At 37.9% G+C, this 12,406-nt stretch overlaps 1 protein-coding gene across 2 annotated transcripts in view; it reads left to right on the forward strand.

Annotated features, from left to right (window-relative positions):
• LOC111139931 (family with sequence similarity 120C) overlaps positions 1–12,406 on the forward strand; it is a 111,235-nt gene that overhangs the window by 21,847 nt on the left and 76,982 nt on the right. For both annotated transcript variants that reach the window (XM_022492344.1, XM_022492345.1), the window contains exons 2-4: positions 938–1,184; positions 3,101–3,183; positions 8,011–8,139. In XM_022492344.1, coding sequence (XP_022348052.1) covers positions 938–1,184; positions 3,101–3,183; positions 8,011–8,139 — 459 coding nt within the window. The remainder of the gene's footprint in view (positions 1–937; positions 1,185–3,100; positions 3,184–8,010; positions 8,140–12,406) is intronic.

Here is a 12,406-nt window from a genome sequence, read left to right on the forward strand (position 1 = left end):
TGTGTACTCTCATTCATTATGCAGCTTTAGGGGCAGCCAACCTCTCATAGACTTAGTTTTCCCATTTCCAAAATGGGGTGACGTTTCTGACCTCTACCTGCTGGAAGTGCTCTGTGGTCTAAGATGTTCCTAAGAAAGCAAGCAAGGATTTTTTTAAAGGTTTATTTATTTATTTTAGAGAGACAGTGCAGCAGCCGCCCCGCCGACCCCGGTGAGTTGGGGGAGGGGCAGAGGGCGAGACTTTTCAAGCAGACGCCCTGCTGAGCATGGAGCCCAACCTGGGGCTCCATCTCACCATCCATGAGATCATGACCTGAGCCAAAACCAAGAGTCAGAGGCTTAAACAACTGAGCCACCCAGGTACCCACAAGCAAGGATTTTTTGGAAAGGTGTTAGATTAAAAAAAAAAAAGTTAGATGAACTTAGAATCAGATTCTAACTATGTTAATTTAACCTGTCTGTGTCTATTTCTACATGTAAGTTTTTTCATCCATACCTACCTTATTCTTGGTTGTTCTGACAATGAGATAATGTAGGTAAGGTATATGTGGCATATAGAAGGTGATGAGCAATAAATAATAGCTTTATTATCTTTCCAACAAAGATTTCTTCTGTTACTGTGTGCAGCAGAAATTTAAGTAATATATACCATGTTAATTTCAGTATTCTCTTGAAATGCCTCACACCACAGTTTCATGAAAGCACTGGGCATCTCAATGAAAACATAGATAATACTATCTTTGTTTATAGTAGGAATAATCAAGTTTGAATCTGGGAGACACTTTTGATGTTGTTGAGTATTGTGTTCAGCCGTGATCTTAGATCTTAAGAGTGATCTTCAATTTCAACTACAAACTTTTGTTACTAACTTTCTGGACTCTAACCAAATATAGTCAGTTTCTGTTACATGACATGTTCCTCTCTTCTTCCCTCCTAGGTCTTTCAGAGCCTTGAAGACCACCATTTGGAAGTGGTGGCTTTTTTCAGGGAAAATGGCTTCCATGGCCTTCTTGCCCATGATTCCGAGTATGCTCTCTACAATATTCCTTCTTACTACAGTTCCCATGCTCTGAAGCTGAGCTGGAATGGGAAGAATCTCACTACCAATCAGTTCCTGATGCAGGAGGTAGCCAAGCAGCTGGGCTTGAAGCGAATGAATTTTCCCATATTTGCTGCACTGCTAGGTAGGTATCCAACAACAGGCTCCAGTGATTGGTGAAGTTTCCTGTTCCAATGTTAAGACATGAAGACCAGCAATTTAGCCTGTCATAATTGAACTTATCTTTTTAAAGTCCACATGCTAAACACTGTACTGGGGAAAAACCAGCAGGCTTTTGGGCTGCTTATTAGAAACTCAGCACGTTTGTCTTATGAATTTAATATAGGACATCCTAGAAAATTATTTTGATTTTTGTAAAACTTTTTTTCTTACATTCCATAACATTTTATACAGAGTACTGTCTTAGGCCAAATGTTTTACTAGCCCCAGATAGTTTTGGTTACCTATTCAGAGCATTAACATTTCTTTCAGGCTGTCTCAATTTAGATGAAGAACACAAATTGTTGTATATGTTTTTTTTCTTTTTCTCTTGTGCTAACATTGTATTATAAGAATTTCCAAACACACAGCAAAATTGAAAGAATTTGGTAGTGAAAATCCTGTATATCCTATATCTACCACCTATATTCTGCCATTAACATTTTCCTATACTTGCTTTATCATATATCTGTCCATTCTAGCCATCCATCAATTTATCTTTTAAAGATGTATTTAAAAGTAAACTCCAGGGGCACCTGGGTGGCTCAGTGGGTTAAAGCCTCTGCCTTCAGCTCAGGTCATGATCCCAGAGTCCTGGGATCGAGCCCCACATCGGGCTCTCTGCTCAGCAGGGAGACTGCTTCCTTCTCTCTCTCTGCCTGTCTCTCTGCCTACCTGTGATCTCTGTCTGCCAAATAAATAAATAAAATCTTTTTTTTTAAAAAAAAGTAAACTCCAGAGAGTTGGTTATTTTTTTTTTAAAGATTTATCTATTTATTTGAGAGAGAGAGAAAAAATGCATGTGGGGGAGGGGCAGCAGGAGAGGGAGAGAGAATCTTTTTTTTAAAGATTTTATTTATTTGACAGACAGAGATCACAAGTAGGCAGAGAGGCAGGCAGAGAGAGAGGAGGAAGCAGGCTCTCTGCGGAGCAGAGAGCCTGATGCGGGGCTCGATCCCAGGACCCTGGGATCATGACCTGAGCTGAAGGCAGAGGCTTAACCCACTGAGCCACCCAGGCACCCCTGGGAGAGAGAATCTTAAAGCAGACTTCTGCAGAATGCAGAACCTGATACGGGGCTCAGTCCCAGGATCCTGAGATCATGACCTGAACTGAAACCAAGAGTTGGACCACCTGTCCAACTGGACCAGTTAACCACCTGAGCCACCCAAGCACCCCGAGAGTTGATTATGTTTTCAGGTGGCTTTCTAAGTACCTACAACATGAAGGTTAATATATCGTCTCAGGTGTAACCTCTGCTTATAATCCCAAAGGATTTGAGTTTGGCACATCTAATGGAGTCAGCACAAGTCATAGAATTAGGCCTGTGACAAATCGCTGAAGTCACACCTCCCTGGTTTCAATTTCTTCATCTGTGAAATGGAATAGTATACCTCATTGTGTTATTGACAGAATTAAATGAAATGAGACGTATAAAATGCCGAGCACTTAGTAGGCAGTCAGTAATTGTGGGTGCTATTATAAAAGGCAGAATGACTAGATGATAGATAATAGGATGGGCTTTAGAGCTTGCTTCTTATCCTGGTGGGGGCACTTATTAACCAAGCTACTATGGGCTATGTCCCAAACTTGTCTGAACCTCTGTTTCCTTATCTGTAAAATAGGGATAATAACACTCTTAGGCATGGTTATTACAATAATAAAACATATAATGCATGTGCTACATAGTAAGTAATCAACACATAGATACTATAGTTATTACATTGAGAATCTATACCTCTGTGAATTATTTGATTATTTTCTTCCCCAGAAGCCCTTTCATGGCCTGGAGGTTCTATGAAAACATTTGCACAGTCAATAAATGACAAATGTACTTTATAGGTAACCACATTCTTCCAGATGAGGACCTGGCTGCTTTTCACTGGAGCCTCTTGGGACCAGAGCATCCCCTTGCATCACTTAAGGTAAAGTGCCCCCATTTCCTGCCTATACATCCATGCCTAGGGGATATCAGGTTTTTTCCATCGGAGTTTTGATAGAATAATTATCTTTCATTAGGCTTAAAATATTTCAAATGCAGAAATTATAATTATGATCAATACCCTTAATATCTTTTTCCAGTATAGTTAACACACAGTATTATATTACTTTGAGGTATACAGTATAGTGATTCAATAATTCCACGCATCAAGTGCTCACCCAGACAAGTGCACTCCTTAGTCACCATCACCTATTTAATCCATCTCCACACCCATCCCTGTTTCTGGTAACCATCAGTTCTCTACAGTTAAGAGTCTGTTTCTTGATTTGTCTCTCTTTTTTTTTTTTTTGCTTTGTTCATTTTTTTCTTACTTAAATTCCACATATGAGGGAAATCATATGGTATTTGTCTTTCTCTGACTGATTTATTTCACTTAGCAGTGTATACTTAGCAGTATACTCTGTAGCTCCATCCATGTCATTGCAAATGGCAAGATTTCATTCCTGTTTATGGCTGAATATATATATATATATATATATATATATATATATATATATATATATACATACACACACATACACATAACACCCACACATATACACATAACACCCACACATACATACATACCACATCTTCTTTATCCATTTATCTATTGATGGACACTTGGGCTGCTTCCATAATATGGCTATTGTAAATAGTACTGCAATAAACATAGGAGTACATATATAGTTTTTAATTAGTGTTTTCATGTTCTTTGTGTAATACCCAGTAGTGCCATTACTGGATTGTAAGGCAGTTCTATTTTTAACTTTTTGAGAAAACTCCGTACTGTTTTCCACAGTGTCAGCACCACTTTGCCTTCCCACCAACAGTGCAGGAGGGTTCCTTTTTCTCCACATCCTCACCAACACCTGTTGTTTATTGTGTTTTTGATTTCAGCCATTCTGACAGGTGTGAGGTGATACTCATTGTTAGTTTTGATTTGCAGTTCCCTGATGATAAGTGATATTGAGCATCTTTTCATGTGTCTGTTGGCCATCTTCGTGTCTTCTTTGTAGAAATCTCTGTTCATGTCTTCTGCCCATTTTTTAATTGGATTTTTTGTCTTTTGGGGTGTTGAGTTATATCAGTTTGTTCTATATTTTAGATGTAAACCCCTTATCATATATGTCATTTGCAAATATCTTCTTCCATTCAGTTATAGGTTGCCTTTTCATTCTGTTGATTGTTTCCTTTGCTGCACAGAAGCTTTTTATTTTGTAGTCCCAATAGTTTATTTTTCCTTTTGTTTCCCTTGCCTCAGGAGTCATGTCTAGAACAATGTTGTTATGACCATTGTCAAACAGATTACTGCCTGTGCCCTCTTCAAGGATTTTTATGTTTTCAGGTCTCACATTTAAGTCTTTAATCCATTTTGAGTTTCTTTTTGTGTATGGTGTAAAAGAATGGACAAGTTTCTTTCTTCTTCATGTACCTGTCCAGTTTTCCCAGCACCATCTCTTCAAGACAATACCCTTAATATCTTAATGATTCATATAAACCTATGAAGTAAAATACTAATACCCCAGTAAATGAGATAATGAGCGAAGGACTGAAGTGGACAGTTCACAGAAGAAATATAGTGGCCAGTAGTATGACTAGATAGGTGTTAAATCTTCCTAGTGATCACACATGTAAATCAAATAATTTTTTTTAACCTAACAGTTTGGCGGATACTGAAAAATGAGTCTATCCACTCCTGTTGAGGCTATGTTGAAACTGATACTCCCGTATGTTTCTGGTGGTAGTGTAAGTTGGTGAATATATAACTTTTCTCTAATTCTTTCACTCTGCTAGTTCATACCTTTCCCTCTCTCCTTAAGCCGCTGATACTCCCTCCTCCTTGCTCACTGTCAGCTCATGAGCTAGCTTCCCATTTCACTAAGGAAATGGAAGCATTTGAAACAGCACTTCACCGGCTCCTAGCCTTTCATCTTCTCACCTACATGCATCTATGTGCCTGCGTGTTCTGCTTGCCTTGTGTTAACTGTGGATGACCTGTCCATGTTCCCATCTAAGGCCAACCCCTCTACTGACATGCCAAATCACATTCCCTCTTGCTAACTGAAGGGCATCACTTTTGCAATTCTTACTTCTTTCTCCTGCATCATCAGTTTTTCTCTCTTCATTGGATTTTTCCCATCAAATTTATAACCATGCATCCATCTTAAAAAAATAAAGCAAATCCTGCTCTTGACCTTACTCCCTCCATCCAAGCTATTGTTCCATCTTTCCTTTTCTCTATGGCCCACATTTCTTCCTTCCCTTATAGCAAAACCCTCTAGAGAATCATCTACACTTGAACTGTTTATTATCCATTTTCCCTATTCTTTCTGCAGTCTGTTTTAAATTGTTCTTGACGAGGTCCAGATGTTCATAATCCTTGATGTTAATAAATCTAATGGCCAGTTTTCAGTTTTCATCTTACTTGACCAGTTAGTGGCATTTGACCCAATTGCTTACTCCCTCTTCCTTAGAACATGTTCTTCACTTGGCTTTAAGGACACCACTCTCTTCTAGTTTCCCTCCTGCTTCACTGGCTGCTGTTACTGTTTCCTTTGTTGCTTCTTTGTCTTCTTCTCTACTTCTTATGTTTGGAGTGTCCCTGAATTCTGTCCTTGGTCCCTTCTCTCAGTTCTCCCTACACATTTTGCCTTAGTGATTAATAGCATCCAATCTCATGACTTTAAGTATCACCAATCCATTGATGACTCCTAAATCTGTATCTCTAGTGTTAACATCCCTCTTGAACTCCAGATTGTAATATCTAACAGCCTACTAAACATCTTAAGGAAGTGTATCTAAGTGGAAACTTGTGATCTTTCCCCTAAATGTGTTCCTCCCAGAGCCTTCCCCATTTTTATTAATGGCAGTCTCATCCTTCTAATTGCTCAGGCTAAAAACCATAGGTCATCCTTGACTTCTTGCTCTCTTTCTCACACCCTGTATTTCCTCTGCCAGCAAATACCATTAGTTCTCCCTCCAATATATGTCCACTTCTCACCATTTTCATTGCTACTACACTGGTCAAGCCACCATTATTTCTTGCTTGGATTATTAGAACAGCTTATTGACTATTGGTCTTCTGTTTGCACTCTTCCCTCCCCAAAACCTGTTCTCAGTACAACAGCAAGAGTGAAGGTTAAAAACTGATTCAGATCATGTTACTTCTGTATTCAAAATCCTCCAGTGGCTCTTCATGTCACTCACTCAGTTGTGACCATGGCCTACAAAGTCCTGTACTGACTGGCCTCTGATACAGTTATTATGTCATCTCTTCTTTTCTTTTGTTTGTAGAACCTTTGTACTTATTATTCCTTCTACTTGGGATGCTTTTCCCTCCCACATAGCTTTGTGCCTCACTCTAAGAGGTTTTCTCAAATGTCATACTCTCAGTGAGGCCTTTCCTGACCATCTTATTTAATATTATGTTCTTGTGCACATGCATGCACACACTTGAATTCCCAAGGCCATCCTCTGCTTAGATTTTCTCCGTAGCACTTATCTACATCTAGCACAGTATGCATTTTACTTGTTTATTCTGTTTGACTCCCCTCACCCTATCCTGACATGCCTACACTGCAGTTTAAGCTTCCATGGGGATAGCGATCTTTCTGTCTTGTTCACTGCTTTATTCTTAGTGCCTATGACAGTATCTAGTTAGTACACAATAGGCAGCAAACACTTGTTGAAGGAATCAGTGGTACAGCCTTTTGCCCAAACAATTTTATATAAAAAGTCTTTAAGAAGTTTATACTCTTTGACTAATTATAATTTTAGGAAGCTTGTAATTATATAACTGGAGAGTGAACAACAAATCATACCTACATTTTTATCATGGCATTAAAAAAACCCTGTATTTAAAAAATTTTCGAGCATCGTAAAAATAGAGAAAATAATAGCATAGGAAGTGACTATTGTAACATCTTCTAGCTCCAACAGTTATCAAGATGTAGCCACACTTGCTGGTTTTTTGTTTGTTTGTTTGTTTCTGTTGCTAATGTATTATAAAATAAATTCTGGACCTCAAGTCATTTGACTCGCACATTCTACGATATGCATCTCTAAAACATAAGGGCATTTTCATGCATGAGCACAATGATATTATTACTCTTAACAAAATTAATGATAATTTCTTGGTATCATTTTAATATCTAGTCCATTTTAAGATCTTCCTGATTGTCCCAAAAAGGCTTTTTTGTGGTTAGTTCAAATCGGGATCCAAACCTGGTCTACAAATTAAAACCTTACCTTTAATAGGAAAATAGTGAAGCAGCCAAATGGTATTATGAAAGAAAACTGATGAATTATGACAGTGTCATCAACTAGTGGCTCTCTCTATAGTAGGATTATAAATGATATGATGTTATCTTTCTTTATACTGTTTGATCTTTTCCAAGTGTTGTATACTGGGAATTACAGGGGAAAATATTTTCAAAGAAAAGATTTTAACTATCTATCAGTACATTTACTGAGTTTGAATTCTCTGTCTTAGGCCTACCTCACTCTTTTTTTTAAAAGATTTTATTTATTTATTTGACAGACAGAGATCACAAGTAGGCAGAGAGGCAGGCAGAGAGAGAGGAGGAAGCAGGCTCCCCACGGAGCAGAGAGCCCTATGTGGGGCTCGATCCCAGGACCCTGAGATCAGGGCCTGAGCCGAAGGCAGAGGCTTTAACCCACTGAGCCACCCAGGCGCCCCCTACCTCACTCTTTGTCTTAGTGATCCATCACTGATGTCAGTGTACCTTGCGTATCTTATCTCTTCTAGGTGCGAGCTCATCAGCTGGTGCTTCCTCCCTGTGATGTGGTGATCAAGGCTGTTTCTGAGTATGTTAGTTCCATCAAAGACCCCTCAAACCTGGATGTGGTTGGGAAGGATGTTTTCAAACAGTCTCAGGTAAGTTGGCTTCTACTTAAGAGTCACCAGTTTTCTTACCTTCACTAGTACCACCAGCAGATCTGATTTTTTTTCCTCTGTGCTACCTACCTTCTCTCCTTGTAGCTGCTTGTCTTCTCCGTGCTTACAGACCAGAGCCCTAAAGTTTCCTTTGAAAACAATACTAGGCCTGGGCTGAAAGGGTTCTTTAGCTTTTCCCCACTAATTATCAATGTTATATAAGCTCATTCTGGAAAATTTAGAAAATAAAGCCACTTAAAATCTCATTGCTCACAAACAACTTGCTGTAGTTATCACTCTAGAATATGTCCTTCTTCTCTTCTATTTGTTTCAATGTATACTTTAAAGAAGTTTTTGCTTAGTAGAGGTTAATGGATAATGAAAAAGACTACAAGGTCCACATAAAACAAAAATCAATACGTCATTGTTAAAAATGAAATATAGGCTCTACTGGGAATTTGTCTTGTGAGATAAAATTTAAAGTTAGGAAAATAAGTTAGTTTTATTTCTAATAATTTAATTTATACTTGTACTATGGGTTTTCAGTTTATTTTTAAAATTAACATAAAGTAAAACCAACATTTATATATGTGTGTATATAGTTTTGTGAATTTTTAGCACATGTATAGATTAAGCCACCCCAGAAATCTCTCATGCTATCCTTTTGTAATCACATCCAAACATCACTACCTCCTGCAAACTACCAGTCTGTTCTCTGTCACTACAGTTATATCTTTTAGAGAATAACATATGAATGAAATCATATAGTATGTAATCTTTTAAGAATAACATTTTTCTTTCAACATAATGCCTTCAGGAATCTTCTAAATTGTTACATATTACATCTATCAATAATTCATTCCTTTTTATTACCAACTAGTATACATTGTGTGGCTATACCATAATATGTTTATTTATCCACCCCTGGAAGATATTTGAGTTGTTCCCAATTTTTGGTGGTTTGAATAGAGTTGTGTACCAGGCTTTTTCTTATGAACAAAAGTTTTCATTTCCTTGGTGTGAATGCTTAGGATTGGGATTTTGGGGTCATATGGTAGGTACATCTTTAACTATAACTTTATAAGCCCCTGCCAAACCATTTTCCAGTGTAGCTGTTCCATTCCTCCCTAGCTCTTGTTACTGTCAGTATTTTTTTTACAGCCATTCTAAAAGGGGTATAGTGGTAGTTCTCCATAATTTTAATTTGCACTTCTCAAATGAGTAATGATGAACACTTTTTTCTTGTGTGTATTTGCCATTCATCAACCCTTATTGGTGAATATTCTTCAACAGTCTTTCGTCCATTTTTACACGAGTTGTTTATTTACTTGCTGTCGATTTTTGAGAGTTCTTTGTATATTTTTGCTTAAAGTCCTTTGTCAGATATCTGGTTTGCTAATATTTTCTCCCAGCCCATAGTTCATTTTTACATCTCTTAACAATGTCTTTTTTAAAAAGATTTAATTAATTAATTTATTTGACAGAGAGATCACAAGTAGGCAGAGTGGCAGGCAGAGAGAGAGGAGGAAGCAGGCTCCCAGCTGAGCAGAGAGCCTGATGTGGGGCTTGATCCCAGGACCCTGGGATCATGATGTGAGCTGAAGGCAGAGGCTTTAACCCACTAAGCCCCCCAGGCGCCCCTTAACAGTGTGTTTTGCAAAGGAAAAGTTTTAAATTTTCATCTGTTATGGATCATGCTTTTGGTGTCATCTATAAAAATCCTTTGCCTAACTGCAGGCATGCTAATATTGTCCTGTTTTCTTGTAAAAATGATATACTTTTACATTTTACATTTAGAACAAATCATCCATTTTGAGTTCATTTTGTATAACGTGTCAGGTGTTTTTGTTTACATTTGGAGTATGGATGTTCAGTTGTTTCAGCAGTTTGTTGAAAAGACTGTCTTTTCTCCATTGAATTGCTGTTTGTGTGGGTCTGTTTCTGAACACTGTTCTGTTGAGTTGACCCATGTGTCTATCTCTTTGCAAATAAGACTCTGTCTTGAATACTGTAGCTTTATGGTAAGTCAAAATTAGGTAGTGATCCCTCCAATTTTCTTTATCTTTTTCAAAATTATTTTGTCTATTCTAATTCCTTTCTCTCTCCATAATCATTTTAGAATAACCTTTTCTGTAGCCATAAAAATAATCCTGCTGGGATTTTAATGGGAATTCCTTATATTAAATATACAATTGACCCTTTAATAACATGGGGGTTAGGGAAACTAACCCCCCCCGTGCAGTAAAAAGTCCATGTATAGGGATGCCTGGGTGTCTCAGTCAGTTAAGGATCTGCCTTTGGCTCAGGTCATGATCCCAGGGTCCCTACATCAGGCTCCTTGCTCAGTAGGAAGGCTCCTTCTCCCTCTGCCTGCTCTGCCTGTTCTGCCTGCAGCTCTCTGTGCTTCTGCTCTCTATTTGACAAATACATAAAATCTTCTTAAAAAATCCATGTATAATTTTTAATTCCCCCCAAACATAGCTGCTAATAGCCTATTGTTGCTTGGATGCCTTACTGATGACATAAACTGTCAACCCGTATTTTGTATGTTAAGTGTACTATATACTGTATTCTTATGATAAAGTAAGCTAGAGAAAAAAAAGGCTATTAAGAAAATTATAAGGAAAATGCCTTAAAGTACTGTATTGTATTTATCAAAAAAAAAATTCACATATAAGTGACCCACGCAGTTCAAACCTGTGTTGTTCAAGGGTCGGCCGGATAGATGAATTTGAGTTTTCAGATCCAGTAATACAATTATCTCTCTCCATTTATTTAGTTCATCTTTGATTTTTTTCATCAGCATTATATAGTTTTCAGCATACAAGTCCCATACATTTTTTCTTTTTTATCGTTATTCTTTAAATTTAATTAATTAACATAAAATGTATTATTTGTTTCAGGGATACAGGTCTGTGATTTATCAGTCTTATAGTCTGTAATTCATCAGTCTTATATAATACTCAGTGCTCATTACAACACATAACCCTCCCCAATGTCCATCACCCTGTTACCGCATCCTCCACCCTCTCCCCTCCAGCAACCCACAGTTTGTTTCCTAAGATTAAGAGCCTCTTATGGTTTGTCTCCCTGTCTGGTTTCATCTTGTTTCATTTTTTCCTCTCTTCCCCTATGATCCTCTCTTCTTAAATTCCACATATCAGTAAGATGATATGATAATTGTGTTTCTCTGATTAACTTATTTCGCTTAGCATCAGACACTCTAGTTCCATCCACATCGTAGCAAATGGCAAGATTTCTTTTTTGGTGGCTGCATAATATTCCATCATATATACCACATCTTCTTCATCCATTTATCTGTCAGTGGACATCTGGGCTCTTTCCACAGTTTGGCTATTGTGGACATGGCTGCTATAAACATTGGGATGCAAGTGCCCCTTCAGATCACTACATTTGTATCTTTGGAGTAAATACCAGTATTGCAGTTGCTGCATCATAGGGTAGCTCTATTTTCAACTTTTTGAGGAACCTCCATACTGTTTTCCAGAGTGGCTGCACCAGCTTACATTCCCACCAACAGTGTAGGAGGGTTCCTCTTTCTCCGCATCCTCCCCAACATCTGTTGTTTCCTGATTTGTTAATTTTAGCTATTCTGACTGATGTGTGGTGGTATCTCATTGTGGATTTGATTTATATTTCCCTGATGCTGAGTGATATTGAGCACTTTTTCATGGTGTGTTGGCCATTTGGAGGTCTTCTTTGCAGAAATGTCTGTTCATGTCTTCTGCCCATTTCTTGATTGGATTATTTGTTCTTTGGGTATTGAGTTCGATAAGTTCTTTATAGATTTTGGATACTAGCCTTTTATCTGATATGTCATTTGCAAATATCTTCTCCCATTCTGTCAGTTGTCTTTTGGTTTTGTTGACTGTTTCCTTGCTGTGCAAAAGCTTTTTATCCTGATGAAGTCCCAATAGTTCATTTTTGCCTTTGTTTCCCTTGCCTTTGGAGATGTGTCCAGCAAGATACTGCCGAGGCTGAGATCAAAGAGTTGCTACCTATGTTCTCCTATAGGATTTTGATGGATTCCTGTCTCACATTGAGGTCTTTCATCCATTTTGAATTTATTTTTGTATATGGTGTGAAAAGTGCTCGAGTTTCATTCTTTCGTATGTTGTTCTCTAGTTTTCCCAACACCATTTGTGAAAGAGAATTTTCCCATTGATATTCTTTCCTGCTTTGTCAAAGATTAGTTGACCATAGAGTGAGGGTCCATTCCTGGGTTCTCTGTTCTGTTCCATTGATC

This window comes from Enhydra lutris, unplaced genomic scaffold (assembly GCF_002288905.1).
Source record: "Enhydra lutris kenyoni isolate GAN:26980312 unplaced genomic scaffold, ASM228890v2 scaffoldscaffold125, whole genome shotgun sequence".
Classification (NCBI taxonomy): Eukaryota; Metazoa; Chordata; class Mammalia; order Carnivora; family Mustelidae; genus Enhydra; species Enhydra lutris.